The 18,094-nt window shown below is 40.3% G+C and overlaps 1 protein-coding gene across 6 annotated transcripts in view; it reads right to left on the bottom strand.

Moving 5' to 3' along the window:
- RC3H1 (ring finger and CCCH-type domains 1) overlaps window positions 1–18,094 on the bottom strand; it is a 67,657-nt gene that overhangs the window by 8,793 nt on the left and 40,770 nt on the right. For 4 of the 6 annotated variants that reach the window (XM_074907007.1, XM_074907008.1, XM_074907009.1 and 1 more), the window contains 10 exons: window positions 14,628–14,909; window positions 14,086–14,303; window positions 10,687–11,063; window positions 9,470–9,601; window positions 8,734–8,904; window positions 5,327–5,537; window positions 4,168–4,258; window positions 3,911–4,046; window positions 1,794–1,964; window positions 1,104–1,219 (listed from right to left, as the gene is read on the bottom strand). In XM_074907007.1, the coding sequence (XP_074763108.1) occupies window positions 1,104–1,219; window positions 1,794–1,964; window positions 3,911–4,046; window positions 4,168–4,258; window positions 5,327–5,537; window positions 8,734–8,904; window positions 9,470–9,601; window positions 10,687–11,063; window positions 14,086–14,303; window positions 14,628–14,909 (1,905 nt within the window). Of the gene's footprint in view, window positions 1–1,103; window positions 1,220–1,793; window positions 1,965–3,910; window positions 4,047–4,167; window positions 4,259–5,326; window positions 5,538–8,733; window positions 8,905–9,469; window positions 9,647–10,686; window positions 11,064–14,085; window positions 14,304–14,627; window positions 14,910–18,094 lie in introns of all 6 variants that reach the window. The other 2 variants (XM_074907005.1, XM_074907006.1) reach the window with 1 other exon arrangement.

Raw genomic sequence — 18,094 nt, 5'->3', positions numbered from 1 at the left:
CATATGTAAACATGCAGAGACTTGCCCTCTGTAATAAACAGTTGTCTGGTATGCTGCAGATACTTACCAGAAAAGGAAGAACTAAGATAAGGCTAACTGAAAAAACAAGAAGACTACATATTTTCAGAGTCCTAGATTAGTTATATTTTGCAGACTATTTCAGTATGTGCCACAAGGCATACAGTATCAATCTGTACAATGCACAGATATCCAAATATTTAACTCATCTGGATCATTTATCTTAATTATTTAGAGAAAAGAAGTAAGTTTTTTCAGTTTTATTACTTCTAAACTTTCATATGGAAAAATTAGTTTCTACTCTGGAGGCCTTAATATAATGGTGCAGCACAGAACTTGAGAACTGGTTATAAGAAGAAAGTGCATACTTCATAAGCAATTGAGAGGGATACATTTTCTGAATAAACATCCAAAGTCCAAAATACTCGTATCAAGTTATGTAAACTTAATGAAACATCTGGGCTTTTATATTCAAAGTAGTACTCTGAATACATGCAGATGCTTGCAGCCATCTGAAAATGCCTGCTGCGTAGATTTCCAGCGTTCCCAGCCAACATCTTATTTCAAATATCAAATGTGAATTGAAATCAATTCCAGCTTCTACACAGATAAAGATTACTGCCTACAAATAAAAGTGAACTTTTTCCAAAGTTACATACCTTCCTAGACAACTTCCACATCAAAAACCTTAGCAGGATGGAATAACTTTCCTCTCACATTTGGAACATTTATTTTCTTTGAAACTAAAACAGCAGATAAAGATTTCTTTTATAGTTGTTGTTTATCTCCTGCTCTTCCTACTAATCATCCAATATCGACTAGATGTGCTTTTTGTCTTAATAAATGTTGCAATTCTTCTGTTGTGTTACCTGAAATACAGTCTCATTCTACTCACCTACTCGTCAACTGAAATGGTGATTAATTAATGCTTGCACTATAAAAAACTGTATTTGTACAATCTTTTCCTAGTGGATGCTTCAACATCAGAGCTAACCTGAGGCAAGGGCTATTATTCACATACTGGAGAACAAGCCTGATTAAATCATTCTTCTGTTACACAAAGAAAGGTTGAAGGCCCATATTACCTGAATGTCAGTGCGAGGTCCTCAGCTGGAACCTTGCTTTGTGGTTCTATTTGTCCATTTTCTGTCTGTTTAGTGGTGCCCAGTTTGTTTTTTATATCCAGTGAAGACTGGCTCTCCTTTAAAAAGACAGAAGAAAAATTCTTTAACACTGTGTTAAAAGAAACTGAGACTTCATCCTTTGGGACCGATGATGGAGGCCTATAAATTGGAGTCATACAGTGTAACTCACAAAAGCCATGAGACAAGAAAACAGACTCAGTAAGATATGCTCATCCTCTCAGAACACAGTATTTACTGAAAGGAAGGGATGATTCTTGTAACAACAAGCAAAGACCATAGACTGTAACAGCAGACAGACTTCTGAACACTAGCCTGTACCTGCAGAAGAGGTTTTCTATGTTAAAGCGGTTTACAGATGGCACAGTGACCTTGGAGACAATTCAGAGTTTTTGACAAATTCAGCGCTATGCTTTTCAAATGGTGACAAAGTAACAGAAGAGTATTTTAAAGTGGCTAGAATTCAAATTCTTCACAAAGAAGAATCAAAAAACTTCTCAGGAGGTTTTGAAGAATAAAGAGGTGAAGAAGATGATGGATGACTCCAGCTGTGGTCCTCTTTGCCAGGGTGAAAGGGTTGCAGCCAGCTTCACGGCTCTCCACCTCTGTGCCTCCCTCCCCCAGGGCACTCACCATGCTCAGCTCCCGGGTTCTCTTTCCAATTTCCCTTTCCACCTGGTGTAGTTCCAAGCTCAGCTGTTCACTTGAGATCATCCCAGGCCACTTGGGAGGTGGGGGTGGGGGCTGTGGTTGGCCTGCCAGGGTAGTCGCCTCCCTCTGCAACAGCAGCCTGTTACTAACAGCCTAAATGCATAAAGCCAAGCACATACACAACTGAGCACACAACACACCAAGCACAGAAAGAGCTCTAAGCCATAACTTTTGAGTATTGCTTCTTTGCAAAACCAAGGCCTTTTCTCTCCATGCTTAACAAGGTCTCAATTGAAATCACTTCCAATGCAAGTTGGAACAATGGCAAGTTTTTACATGCAGACAATTCTTTTCACTTTTAAACAAGCAGTGTTAAATACCTTTTACTGTAACAACTTTGCATGGGTTTTTCCCATATACTGCTCCCTTCTCAAAACTAAGATTAAACACATGAACAAAACCACTCCTCTTTGTGAGCTATTTGTTGAATGAAAGGTAACAACAGATAAGCAAGTCTGCAGCTTTATTTTACAGTAGTAGAATTTATCCAATTCTACAGTAGTGCCAGAATTATTACTAAAGCATATAAAGTACCTTGAGAGATGTGGATGTTGGTATGAAGCTCTCTACTGACCCAGATGAGGAAGCACATGAACAGAGGGACAAGTGACTACTGTCATTCACAAGCTGCAAGTTACTAGCAGCCAAGTAAAAGCAGTAGCTGTGTCAGCCACTCCAAAAAAATCTGCTAATAATTCAGAATCAGGTCGGTAAGTGTGTGCTCTGCACTTAAACACACTATCTACTACTCTACATAACTGAACATCTGGCTGGTCTTCAAGTAGAAATGCTCATTCATTTGAAGGAAAAAAATGCAACACAATCTAGTTCATACTCTGACTGAATTAAGCGATTGTTACAACCTTGTAACAGGTAAATCAATAAAGCCTCCTGATTTCAAGTATTTGCTTGCAGCTTTGAACACAAGAGAAACTGAAAGCTGTTATTACTCAAAACAACCAATTAGTTCTGGCAAGTTCAAATTATGGTACAATCAAGGCACAAAACACAACTATGTAGGATTTAACACTGACACAATCACAATAATAATGAGCAGGAGAGGCAGGCCACTTACGGGTTTTGCAACTTTCCAATACTCTTCTATTATGGCAAAGGCAGACATGCAAGACTTAAAAAATTTTCTCCTCTTGTTCCCAAACAAGAGCACAAGAACACAAGTTATGTTTTAAGTAACTATGAAACACATACTACTTGTAACTGCTGCTGCAACATAATTGTGAGCTCTTACAACTAATTTGTAATAACTCTCTTCTTTAATGTGTGTTCTTAGGTAACCACAGCTTCAGAAGAAGCTGCTATCCACTACTTATAGTGATTCCTACTGGGAAAACACAAATATTAACAGTTGCTGAGGTACCCAGAATAACTTTCTGGTAAATATTTACTGATCTTTCCTAGGAGGAAAAAAAAAGCTTTGCTAAAACAATTCTTTCATTATGCCTTGACATTTCTTCTTCTGTGTCACAACATACAAAGATTTGAACTCATTCTTTTACAAAGAATCTTTCCTCATGTTTCAAGTGACTACATTTCTTTTAAACTTGAATTTTTCAAGTTTTAATATTTATTTTCTTGACTCCTGCACTATTTAGGAAGAAACAGGTACAACACAAAACCAAACATGAAATGGATGAAGGTCACAGCTTTCTGTACATAAAATCAGGCATTTCCAATGGCAGTAAAGCCCAGAGGAACAGGTATCTACACCACAAGTTTGCCTCTGAGTAGGTAGATGAACAGAGAGGGGGAGTAAGTGAGAGAGAATGAAAGCAAATATGAATGAGCAGAGTGCAGACTCAAGTACTATGTTGATTTGCACATGAAGTGCAGGGAGGTTTCTGCTGCTAAGCAGAGAGGTTTACACTTGTACCATAGTCCTGATGCCTGGCATCACGGAATTTAGTATTGTTCCTAATATCACTACTGTCAAGAGAAAGATCAACACAAAAAAGACAGCTTTACTAGCTTCATCTCTCTCCATACCACCCCTCATCACTCTTCCAAATGTTGGTACCAACCTCTAGTCCTCGCATTTGTGTCTGCTGGCTAATCTGGTGGTCTACTTGCTGCAGCTCCATGCGCAGCTGCTGCTCTCGTTCAGCTGAGGGCAACTGTTTCCCATGACCAGCCACATCTGACACGGACAGTCTTTCCCTTTGGGATCAGAAAAGCCAAAATAAGGAGATTTCAAAAAAAGCTTTACTCAGCTGGCACAGGAAAAAAAATAGATAAAGAAAATGTAGAAAAAGGCAGAGAAAAAATAAAGTAATCCTACCTGTCACTGAAGCGTCCCTGAGAAGGTATATTCTGATGAGGAGAATATGGAGAGCCTCCCCAGCCACCGTGAGTTCCATAAGGGTTGTAGTCTGCCAGTGAACACAAAGGAGAACATGTCGCATTACCACAAAACTATCAAGTAGTTCAGCCACACACATTAGACAGACATTAGAGAATAACCAGAAAGGCCAGCCCTCTTAAGAGTGAAGTCTAATGTTTCTTCTGCTGAAATGAAGACAGAAATACTACACATGAATAGTCTCATGTGTGTAACGTGTGACTCTTCCTTCATGTCCCCAAGATTTATGACAGCCTTCCAGCGTCTGACATTGTAAAGGTCTTCACACAGGGAAACGGGGACATAAAACCAAACTTATAGCCACTGTGAGAGCAATTATTTTTACTAATTAAGTTCCTAAAAGATTTGAGAGTTGATTGGTAATTCCAAGATATGTAGCTAACAGAGTTTGAGAATTAAGATTTCAGGGAAGACAGAGTTCCCTACCTGTGATAAAATCTAGAAAGTTACTGCTTGAATTAAGCAAATAACTTCTAGAAACAAACCAAAATGTTAAGTCCTGAAAAAAATCTAGAAGGAAGTTTTGGGAAATATAATTAAGTCTTTTCTTAAGATTATTCAGTACACCTTAAGAAACAGACCATCTATTGGGGTAAGATATACAGCTACATTATACATGTAATTAGAAAATAGATGTGTAAAAAATTAACTGTTTCTACTTTATTTGCTTTGCCTAATGGTACACAGAACAATGGCTGCATTAAGACTGCAGCAGTAACTACCCAAAGTAGGAGTGCAGTACAGTACTTTGTTATGATGGTTTTGCATTATATATTTGAGAAAGCACTAAGTTTCTGGATTCTATTGCAACAGATTTAAAAGAATCCTCATCTCAGAGGGACCAGCAGAACAAAATAACTTTTTCCAAACAGTAACAAGCCACTAACATATAAGCTATGTGTGCATAAACCTGTCTATGGAACAGAAGGTAGTAGCAGCCGCCTTCTTCAGCCCTACCTAGTTACTGTTAGCGGCATAACATACATACTCATCTATGTTTTTAAGACAAGAAACAAGTTATGCTTTAGTACCAAATTAAATAGCAACAGCCAGCAAAATCGAAGAGCACACATGGTACCTGAAATGATTGATTTGGTGGTAGCTCCCTGAACTGCCATGGCCTGCATGGGACCAGAATTCTGGTACATCGCTTTGGAAGTACGAGAGATAGCCCCAAATCTCGACACAGTTGGTCGGTCTCCAAATGGAATGAGGTCATCATCACCAGTCTCTGCTGCTCTTCGCTGCATGTCTAATCGCTGGTCACGCATGGCTTTACTATCTACGTTCTACGCAAGAAATGGAAAAGGCAGTCAAAAACTTATTCAGAAATGAACAAAACCATATTCCTTTTACAACAAGCTGGTACCAATACTGTGAGAGTCTCCTGTATCCTCTACTCCACCCATCCTTCAACTAGTCTTCCTATTCTTCAGTTTATAACTCCACTGTTAGCTGAAGTCTCTTTAATGGTCTAACTCAAGATAACCATTACTATCACCACTGTGAAACAGTTGCATGATTAATTGTGAACAAATCCAAGAGAAGGGAGCAGCAGCAGAAGAAAATTAAGACTGAGAAAGTCTAATGGGACAGAAGGAGAAAAAGACTCCAGAATAAAATCAAAGAGGAGATCAGTGGGCATCTCTGAGGGATACATACTTCTTTAAAAGTCAAAAGAAATTTCTCTGAAGCCTCGTGTTAAAAACCATCTCATGTAACAGCCTGCAGATTACTCAAAATGGGAATTATTAGTACAGCACTTACTTGGACATGCCTAGCACATCTTTTCTGGCACATTTTTCATTAAGTAGTAGTACTACTTGGAACATCCTGGTTTCTAACTCAGCTTCAGACTCAAACACCTTAATGGGTCAACAAATGAACATATAAAATATTCTCTCTCTACTCAGAGAACTTTACCAAGCAGCCACAAAGGAAAAGATGGGCACAGGAAACAAGCTTGTTTTAGCAAGATAAGTCAAATTTGACTTAACTTACTTAGAAGAAACAACAGATTATCATAAAGATTTTTAACAAAGCTTTTTTAGAGATAAAGTTAGGCCAGTTATGGGAGAAGTCACCTGGAGTGAGTAACTTAAGAACCGAAGTCAGTGGGTTGTTCCCAGGAGTAAAAATTAATTTTAAAAAAGCTTCCTCAACACAAAAGAGATAAACCATAAAAACCCAGAACCAAAAAACCCCCTTCCCTCCAAATAATCACCACATCCAGATAAACACAAAATCGTAACAGATATAAACAGACTCAATTTAAAAAAAAAATGGGAAAAGTGCTTAGTTAAATGGGAAAGCTATCCATTGGCTGCTAGAAAGTGTAACACACTAAGAATTGCCAAAATTGAGTTAAGACTTTGCTAAAGAAATAAAACTGTAGCAAAGTGCTGTGTACAGCAAAAAGAACAAGGTAAGCAGGGCTACTACACAAAGAGGAACCTGGCTAAAGGCTGAAAACTTCAGTACAGTCTAAAATTAAAATAAAACTCTGCAAGCTTTCAGTGAGGGTAAGGTTTGCTAGAAAGAGACTAGATAACATAGCTAAGGCAGGAACAAAGGGGTGAAAATGGCAGTCACAACTGTGTTGGAAGCTAAACTCAAGAAATGTAACGTTAAAATTGGAAGAGGCATTAGACAACATCTACTCTGGAATTCTGAAAAGGATGACATTGTAATCTCGAGTCCATAGGATAATAGTACCATTTTTATTTCCATTTCCTGAGTGGGGGAAAGAACATAGTGAAGTTGAAATGCCATCTGCATAAAATACAGCATTATGCACTCTCATATGATACCATTCTTACCACTGAAAAAAGGAATCTCTTATAAACAATAAAAAGAGAAGAATTCATTCACTTGCCATCCACAGTGAAGGTCTTCTGGGACGAGACAAAAACTGAAGAGCAGCAGAGATCCTATTTACTTATATGAAAACTAGCTCTGGAGCAGAAGAATGTTTTGTTTAGCAATGAAAAAAGAAGGCTGCTTCTCTGGAACCTTATTACTTCTCCAAACTGACTTCTAGTTTCTTTACAGTTCTCTAGCAGTAGGAATGAAAGACAAGAGTTGTTTGCTGGTTCCGGAACGCTGGCACTTGGACAGCAATAAGCTGATTCCGAGTAATCTCAGTACTTCCCCAGGTCAAATGTGACAACGTAATGACTCAAGGCAAACACACTGTGTAGGACTGACAGCAAAAAGACATGTAATAAATGCAGAGCTGCAGATGAAATGCCTTTGTTTGCTCTGCTTTTTCTGGGAGAAAGACGCCTTTTTGCTCCCATTTCACACAGTGCCTTCGAGGTCTTACAGTAAAGCAATTCAGAGGACAGAAGCTGTCTGGCATTCAGTTCCAGTGAGGCAGAGGGGGAACAGGGAAGCCCACTTGCAGGCAAGGAGAAGCTGGAGAGAAAAATCCTACAATTTAGTTAAGGGACTGCAACAGGTAAGCACCTGTCCACAGAAGAGTAAGTTCTGGATAGAAATTTCTTCCCCTTCCCCTTACTGGCCAAAGAAAGGTCATCATGACAGTGATGATATATAAACAAAAGATGATAGAATATTTTTTCAGATAGGAGGTGAAGGAAAACACACAGATGCATCTCTGCAAAACAGTCCCTCAGACTAAACAGTCCTTTTTCTTGAAGACCTGAATGTCTTCCTACTTTCATGGGCTACCAGCCTATTTGTTGCTTTTAAGCAATGCTTAAATGTCACAGAGAAACAGAAGTAGTGGTGGTATTTCAGAATCCTATTTATTTTCTTCTACAATCTTGACTATTGGGTAGTGACACCCTAGCACAGTCCTGTATTTTGCAATGACCTAGCAAAAAAAAGTGGCTCAAAGGAAGATCACAGCCAGACACCCATGACTTGGGTGAAGGTCTAAATAAGCACAGCATGAAGTCAGAATTGCCCTCAAGAAGAATCTGCCTAGTAATTATGTTATGACTATGGTTCTCTAAAAAGCTTCATGCGAGTTTAGGATATTCTTGTGGTCACAAGTCACAAAGAGTCATTCAAGTAAAAACTAGTAACACTGGTTAACAGCGGTAACAGTCACCTTAAAAGGAATTAATAGCACAAAGTTACAGCACCTTCCTCTGACAGAAAGAAGTACAGGAAGCAACAGATGGACACATTTAATCAACAAGATGCCAGTACAGAGTCATTTTTGGCTTTCAACTAAGTGTAAAGAATCATGGCCAAACACCTCTTGCTATCCATAGCTTTAGAGCAGAGTGGTTAGCCTGCATCTGTACCCAGAATTTTAACACACCTATGCAGGTGTAAGACTGTTCATAACTTTGAAAACAAAGTACTGCACACTTGCAAATGCATTCTTTGACTGCAATGCACTTTTAAGCTTAAATACAAGCACTGCCATCATCCTGGAAAGCAAATGAAAGTATTCCTCCCAGCTAACTGAAGTATCAACTTTTCTGCTGTGTTCCCCTAATCCCTACATACCGCCATCTCCACACTCCTCGCTGCCACAACATCTTTGGGTTTTGCATCTTTGGTTCCAATGTAGGAGCCGATGGTGTCACAGGACCAGGGAGAGTACTGGCTGTAGTCATTTCCTTTGTATTTCCCAGCTACCTTCAGGTCTTCATCCAAGTACTGTACAAAAACAAAAATCTGGTTCTGTAAGTGAAGGGAAGAAGCAGCTTCACAGTCACCACTACTTAGTTCAACAACAGTGAACTAGAAGAAAAACATCACCATGATTATGTTTCATCAGACACATCACCATTTGGAAGCAAGCCTGAAATGTGTGAAATTCTGATCAGCTGGCTACACTCCCAGTGCTGACTTTCACTTGGCCAGTATGAAAGTGGTATTTTGACCTTGGTCAAAAAAACCCAATCCCTCTATCAAAGCTATTACTTCATTCTAAACATATCAGGAGCAAATGAAGTAAAGTCCAGTAACTGTGAAGACTACTTCAATTAATAATGGCTCAAACCCAATTCTCCAAGTTGCACCAAAAGCAGATAGCTTAGAATCAGTGACAGACCAGAGAATCAACACCGCATGTGAGACACTGGAGACGACACTATCCACACAAAACTATCCCCGCCACCCCACTTGCCAACTCTATACTCTTCTTATTTTCTTGTTGTCTTCACCTATCAGCACACACAAATTCTGAAGTATTTTCTAAACATGCTAGTAAGTCACATTTTTTTCAAAATATGCTTACCTCCTCCGAATGAAACGGATGAGGCAAGGTCGGTGATGGTGCAAAAGGAGGTGGAGAAATCACCTTCCTCTCTTCTAGCTGGGCCATGATCTCTTTTCTTCGTCGGTGAAGTTCGTCTAGGCTGGGATGAGGCTGAAATGAAGACAGAAATATGTTACAAAATATGGCAAGCATATACTGCAAAGAAAGGACAATACAGTGAATAGACAGTATGGTTACAATAAAAGACTTTAACAAAGTGATCATTACTTATCTGTTAACATGCGTGTTCCTACAGTGGCCAGAGTGTTAGTTCAAGATACTCCAAAGGCAAGGAATATTATCTGCCTAAAACTGCTTAGATCCTCAACTAACCCAGTGTTTCTAACTTTAAAACTACAGGTAGCCCCACACGACTGTGTTTCAACTTGGCAAAGCCGTTTCCACTGGAACATGTTCCAGCATGGCAAGTCCCCATTTCAGTCATATGGGAGAACTGGTAGAGCCCTACAGATTATAACCTAGTCACAGTTAGTTTGCATTTGTTATTCATTTTGCAATAGAACTAAACATCCCATAAACGTGTCAAAATCAAAACATATAAATCTATGTAAGCTATGTTAAAAATGCTTCCTGGACTCAGCAATACGATTCAGAGCCTTTAATCCGAACGATAGCTACATAAAACCTCACATTCTACAGGACTCAATTCCAGCTGGTGATTCATCAAAACAAGCTTGTACACTTCTACTAGGAAGACCCTCCAGCTAGCAATCTTAAAGTAGAGAAAATTTGGAAGAGCAGAATTTTTAGTTCCCTTATCAAGGGATGTGTATTTGCATATTTATTTGTTTAGGCACAGAGATGGGCAGTATGAGAACGCACACATAACTGTTTGCACACACTATATTTAATCTGTGCTAGAAAGAGAGTGGCCCTCTCCAGCCTCATCTTTGTTGGGAGAAGTCAGGGCCATATGAGACTTCCAAACTTAACTAGAATGCTTTTGTACTTTGAGCACTAAGTAGTAGCCTGCTCTTTTAGATATTAACATCATTACAATTGTAGAGTTGATCAGTAACTAAACTGCCTTCCAGTTTTCCATCAGCTTTGTCAAATGTACCCCTTAAGTTCAAACTTTTAATTCTACACAAAAACCATCACCTTACTACAACAATATTCAACTTCAGGCAGTTTATATTTTCTCTCTCAAAAAACCCACACTATAAAAACCATACCCTGTGGCATGAAGGTCTGATCTGACTGACGTGTGGAGCCACTGGGCAATAACCCTCTGTTTGCTGGTATCTGTCTCTGGACTCAGGTACATAGGAAGGTACAGCTGCTTGTGGAATTTCAATTGGTACAGGGCTTCCTCGGACTATGTCCTCTCGCTGATATGGCTGGACAGGGGGATAGACGCGACGGCTGTCGTAGTGTGGTGGGTAGATGGGTTGTCCCATCGGAGGATACTGCTGTGGCTGCGTGTACTGGGGGCTCACCACACGGTCCTGAAGGTAGGGTGGGTAATGGTCTAAATAAGGTGGACCAGGTTCAGGAGCTGATGGAGGAGGTCGGACAAAGCGAGACATGGACTGAGTGGGATAGTAAACTCCTGAAATAAGGCAAGAGGAAAAAACACAAACAAGATACAGAAAGCAATTGTCACAACTGTCCACAAAAATTAATTTTTTCAAGTACTCCAGTCTACAAGTATCATGGAGTGAATGGCATAAATTAATCCACATTTGTTGTTTGTCTCCAGTGGTATTTCTACTCCAAAATCAACCACAGAAAACCTTGAAAAAGCAAAAGCTGATCCAAAGCTCAAGTGACACTGTTTAATTATCTAAATAAGAAACCAGCAAGGTATAAAGGTCACAGTAGCTGGAGAAGAGGTGGTGAGACTGAGCCCACCACAGGTTCCACAGAAGTCCTGCTAGCATAACAAATAGGAATGATTCACTAGAACATCTCCACAGATTGATACGAATGCTTTTAGCTAGTGTCGTGGTTTGACCCCAGCCAGCAATTAAGCACCACGCAGCCGCTCACACTCCTTCATCCCAGTGGGACAGTGAGGAGAATCGAAAAAAAGTAAAGCTTGTGGGTTGAGATAAGAACAGTTTAATAACTTAACTAAAATGTGATAAAGTGCTGGGTTTGTGTGTCAGAGTCTTTTAGTAGCAGGGGAGGGGGCTACAGCGGTGGTCCCCTGCAAGAGGCTTCCTGAACCTCCAAGTGGGACCTGCCTCTGGCCAAGGCTGGGACAATTAGGGACAGCAGCCCCTCCACAATAACAAAGGGGAACCTAAGGGGACTGGGGGACTTGTGAGGAGGCATTATGAGAAAGATACCTCTGCGAACACCAAGGTCAGTGGAAGGAAGGAGGAGGGAGGAGGAGGGGTGTGCACTGGAATATAGACAACCCCCAGCTGTATCCCATGGTGATACTGCAGGTCACCCCCCTGCCACCCATGGAGATCACTGGAGAAGCAGAGATTTGTTTGTGGAGGACCCCCGGGGGCTCTGTGGGAAGAAGTTCCTGCTGTTGTACTTCTGTGCTAGGACGACTGCAACATGTGGAGGTGACCCACACTGGAGCATCTTGAGAAGAATGTATCCCATGGGGAGGACTCACAGTGGAGAGAGTTTGTGGAGGACTGTCCCCTGTGAAAAGGGATGCCACCTGGAGCAGGGAGAAGAATGCAGAGGAGTGCTTCCCCCTCCTCCTTGGAAGAATAAGAGTAGGACTGACTGCACCTCACATCCCCTGCCCCTGCGCCATTGGGGGAGGAAGGGAGGAGACAGAGATATCGGGAGAAAAGCTGAGCCAGGGAAGAGGGGAGGTGTTTTTAAGATATGGTAACACTTTTCACTGTCCCATTCTGTCTGTTAAGTATCATTGTTGTTAGTGTTCTGAATTAAACTGATGTGTTTTTTCCTTTCCATAACAAGTCTGTCTTCTCTGCCTGTGACTGCTAATGGGTGAGTGACCCCTCTCTGTCCTTATCTTCATTCCTGAGCCATTTGATTTATTTTCTCCTTCCCAGTGGTGGGGTGGAGGAAGAGATGAGCAAAGGGCTGCGTGGTGCTCAGTTGCCCAAACCACGACAGATAACAACAATAATAATAAAACAATAATAATAGTAATGAAAAGGAATATAACAAAAAGAGAGAAATAAAACTCAAGACAAGTGATGCATGATGCCATTGCTTGCCACCCACTGACCAATGCCAGAGGTGATCCACCCCCCCCAATTCATATACTGAGCATGAGGCCCTGTGGTATGGAAGAGCCCTTTGGCTACTTCGAGTCAGCTGTCCTGGCCATGCTCCCTCTTAGCTTCTTCCATGCTGGCAGAGCACGGGAAATGGAAAAATCCTTAACTTAGGATAAGCACTACATAGTGACAACTAAAACACCCCTGTTGTGTTATCAACATTATTCTCACTCTGAATCCAAACCACAGCAATGTACCAGCTCCTAGGAAGAAATGTAACTCTATCCCAGCCAAAACCAGGACAGCCAGACAAGACCTAAAAAGTAAACTCAAGATTAGCCTGTACATCTTTATCCACACAACTAAAATGCAGTTTGTCCCAACATATCAGAGCCACTACTTGTGTAAAGAAACTTGGATTAAGTAGAATTTAAAAGCTAAAGATTTGTTCTACCTCCAGAAGGAAATTTCAGTACTGTGAATCACCAAAGACTTCTAAGATCACATCTCTACCTCCTAGTTATATGAAGATTTCAGTAATTTATCTCAGATCTCTGGATAATTTAAAAATACACATGAATATGTGCACATCATTAACAACGTGTGCATCAAATTTTATTGACAACTCAGATTTTCATTTGCACACAATAACTGCATGTAACCTTTTTTCCTTCAAAACGCTCTGCAACTTTCTCAAATATGGTGCGTCCCCCCGCCTTTCCTTTCTAGGGCTTTTTCTTCTTCTTTCCACTACTTTCAGTCTTTCATTCCTTATTTTTCTTCCACATTAATGTCCCTTTATGTCATTTCTCTCTCCAATCTTATGTTGCCTAAGAATCATTCCCTGTCTTTATATATAGCCATACTTTTTAATCCTCTTCACTATTACCTTTCTCTACTTGGTCTCCTTGTACTTAAAACTTCTCTTACTTCCTTTTTTAAGATGTTTTCCTTTTTTTGTGCTCAGCCCTTCTCCAGTTTCACTTGTCTCTACTCATCACATGCATGTGCAGACATTTCTGAAACACTCATACACTTCTCATTAGAGATGTAAGTACTTTCATCTCTCAAGCATAAACTCCTCTGCTGGTTAAGCTTTATTTCAATTTTCCCCAAGTCAAATCGAATTAAGGCTTACCAGATCCCTGATCTAGCCCAGTTGAGGAGAACTGAAAGAGGAAGGATTTGCAACATTGGATGGATACAAACCTCTGGTTTCACTTGCACTGAAGGTCTCAGTCAAGACATAAAAAGCCTGCCAACTTCCATTTTATTATGCCATCACCACATTAGTGCCTACAGTCCATGTGATATGCAAGCGAACTCCAACTTAAGAGTCTTAAGTAAACACCAGAGTGGGAAGGAAACAAAATCAGTATGAAGATGAAAGATAGAGCTTGGTCTCAAACCTACCTTGTTGGTAGGGTGCTGGCTCAAACGGTGGGGCTGCTCCTCTAGGATCTTGATAAAACATATCTGCTTGCTGAGTATTATACAACTGAGACCCTCGTGGTACCATCTGCAACTGCTTGGTGACAGACACCGAAGGCAGATCTGCTGGTGCCCGAGCAGGCACAGGATGAGGGTTCACAGGTAAGGCAGAAATAGAGCTCTTGGGGACAGATTCCAGCCTAAAAAGTAGAAAAATGCAACCGCTCATTAAGGCCTGATAGAGCGCACTGTACATGAAAACACTGTGCTTTGTCTATATTTCACCTTCTGAAGGCTTACATCACCATCTCCAATTAAAATACAAGCAAACAGGGAAGTAAATCAGTTTAGAGTTTTAGCTTTAGTTTTCCATTCTACTATTTAATCACTTAAAAAAACCCCAACCAAACAGAAGCAACCTCAAAAAACCCTGTTCTGTTTCTTTTTTAGAGAAAGGATTTACTTTGTTTTTACTGCATATTTACACACATGGCACTTTGAACAACATTTAGGAAGACCCGTACAAGTCAGGAGGGGATCCAGGGGCACTGCTACTCAGATGGTCGATCTTCCCTGGCTTCAGAGCAGTTTCGTAACCGGAGTCAGTCCCTCGAGAAATAAGTTGCGTCACTGTGCTGCCTGTTGACACAATTCCATTTGGCAGTGCAGAAGTTTTCCTATTGGGCAAGTCCACTCCCCCTTCCTCCGAGAGGATAGCTCCTGAAGGCAGGCCCACCTCATTTAGCTGGCCCAGGGAGGCACTCAGGGGTCTTCTGGGAACCAGACGCTTGTTCATTTTACGGAATCTTCAGAAAAAGAAACCACACATCAAACATTGAAACAACAACAACAACAAACTTGCATTTTCAAGATTTTTCAAACACAGATGCTACCGAAAGCTTCAATTTTGAATTCAAGTTTCCTGTGGGCTTGTGAGAAATTTGTTATGAATATCTGTTTGACTACAACCTCGCTGCTATTTGAACTGTTGGTAGCTGTTTCAAACAGAAGAACAAGAATGGATTTTTAATGACAAGTACACCAAGAATTCACAGCTAAGCATGACACAGCAAGTTTAAATATTATTTCCTGTACATATATGCACTTCAACTGTACAGAAGAAAACCAAAATCAAACATCGCAAAATATTACCTATAGTAACATACACTTCAGAGTAAAAATCACAGACTATTCAAGTCTATTTTATTCAGAGAATAACATCAGAAAATTAGTGACAAAATATGAACAGATTCCCTTTTGCACCATTATCCCAACAATAACCCAAGTCAAGCCTTTATTGCCATGTGATATCTTTTAAAGCACAGTTTAAGATTTATGTTACTATACCAAAATGCAGCTCACACCATTTGTGTTGTTTGATAAATTAAGTGATTGCAGAGATAAAACTATGAATACACTGTAATTCCAAAGATCTACCTGGTTCTGATGTGTCTAAACTAACATAAGCCTTTTAACTAACATTCCACAAAAATCAGAAGACTGACGGTATTGGACTAACGAAGAGAGCAAATTCCAGAGTTGAAGGTCCTCCACTAAACATCCTGCCACTAGCTTAGATACCAGAATACAAGTGGGAGGGCACATTTGTAGGCCTGAGTGTTCCCACTATTTATACTGTGGAATAAAAGGCCATTTCCTATGTGAGAAGGTTTCAACAGGATTAAAGCCAACACTTTTGCATCCTATCTAACAAGCAAAACAGTAACGCAACTAGGAAAGCACACACACTATTGTAGAAAAAGAGGGCAGTGAAAGATTATCTGAAGATGGAGTCAGACTTTATGTTTGCCCACATGCACAGCATTAACAGCAATGCAACAGATGCAAAGTGTTATTTGTTGTTTTGGTTTTTAGATGTGACCAAGCATAGAGTCAAGGTGTTATACTGCTATACAGATTTGAGCTGTTCATCTGTAACAGCATCATCTTGCCACCTTCCTAACCCACCACCAACACCCCTATTTCCTGGCTGGATTAACATTTACTCACATAATCAAACTATAAATTCAAGCTACATAGTGTTGACAGTGGGAATCATCCAGAATGCATTACAAGGCAGTAAACAAACCACGCTATCACTGCAAGCAGAAGCACTTGAGTAGGGACAGACTACAGCCTTCTGAACATACGCTGCTCAGAAGACGTTCTGGCATCTCACACCAGCCATGCAAGTCAGCTGGACACACAGAGGCCAGCAGAAGTGAGCTCCCCAGGCTGAACTTACTGCTTTGCTCTGGCACTCCGCCTAATACCCAAACCAGTTTCTCCCAGCAAAGCAGCAGCAGGACACTGGGAAATCACTGTCACGCTCTACTTTGCCAATTCCTTCTGGACACCCATCAGGTCTCTTAGAGGTGCAGTGTCTGATGGCTCCTGACTCTCAACTCCTGACACAACTTGCAAGATGAGGAAGACTGGCCATCCCTGCCCATTCATCTAGAACACAACAGCATGCTCAAGAGACACAGGTGCACATGTATGGACATCCATTCAAGGTGACAGGAAGAGTTTATATAGCACCCTCCAAGATAAAATACTTAGAAAAAAAAGAAAGTCGCAGTGTTGCCCTCTGGATTTTTCTGAAAAATTTTACAAGTTTTCATTGCTGTCTCCACACGTGCAGGACACAAAAATAGCTAAAAAATTGTAGTATTTGCCCATGCACACTGGGTCTTCATCCCTCGCCAAAAGGGGAATCAGGTGCTGTTTAAGCAAGTCTAGATTATAATTTGCTATCTAGGGCATTATCACATACTTCCCCATAACCTTTGTGCAAACTTAAAGCTATATATAGAGATACAGGAACTACGTAGCAACAGCAATGTGTATTATTCATACTAAACATTTTTAAAAGGAGCAACACTAATGCATTATCTACTCAAAGGAATAAGCAAAGATAAAAGGTACAAGGAAGAATCAGAACTCAAGTTACCCCCAACCACCTACAGAAACTGCTGCAACCTGGAACAGATCAAGTGTTCACCTCACCCCAGGACAAGATCATTACTAAGGCATACAAGTCAGTCTAGATAAAACAGGCCTCTTTCACCTGCAAAGCCAACAAACTGTCCTCCTTGATACATACAACTAGTTCAGAGGTACTAATACTGACTCACCACCCTTATTAACCATCCAAACCAGCGTTACCAATTTCCTTTTTTTAACACCATGACAAAAGGGGAAATCACCCAACTGTTTCTCTAGAACACAAATATCAAAGTCCCATTCTCTGTTCATTTGAATAACTGCCTTTGTCACTGTAACACCACATGCTCAGCTCTTTTTTTCTTCCCATTTTGCCTATGCACTGCATGCTGGCTATACAGCCAGTGAACTGCTATATTAATATTTGAAGTTTTAGATCTTTAAGAAAAAAAAAGACTGCATACCATTTCCAAATCTTTGGAGTTTTCTTGTGATTAAATAAAAAAGCACCTTCTCGTTGAAAGAAGTGAATGATTTTAGCCCAAAAAACAAGTCACGTTATATATACTGCATAAAATACACTGTATTTATTTCTTTTAACTCTTATACAACCTGTTTTAGTTTCCAAAAGAATTTTAAAACCACCTTCAAAACAGCAGCAGATAGCTCTTGGGTAACTGAGTGCCTCCTCTAAATCTGTAATGAATGTAGCTTGTTTACTGCCGACTTCATATGACCACAATTTAAAACTTCAACAATAGCTCTAACCACTTTTAGGTTACTGCATATGCAGTCTGTCAAAGTTTCAAAAGAGTAACTGTAGTAGAAAGAAAACTTGCAATGCTCCTTTTTAGCTCTCTGGATAGCCCTAGCAGCACAGGAGGACAAGAGAACTCCTACATGTGGAAAGGTGCCAGCAACCTACCTTTATACTCAGGTGTGAGAGGTAAGAGGAGAAATACACAAATAAATGACCATGATGGATGCAGTCAAACAACAGGTTTAGTCACACTTAAATAAGAAAAATAGCCCACCTCCAAAATCT

This window comes from Athene noctua, chromosome 5 (genome assembly GCF_965140245.1).
Source record: "Athene noctua chromosome 5, bAthNoc1.hap1.1, whole genome shotgun sequence".
Classification (NCBI taxonomy): domain Eukaryota; kingdom Metazoa; phylum Chordata; class Aves; order Strigiformes; family Strigidae; genus Athene; species Athene noctua.
Note: the sequence above shows the minus strand (reverse complement) of the source record. Positions and strands in the feature narration are given on the sequence as shown.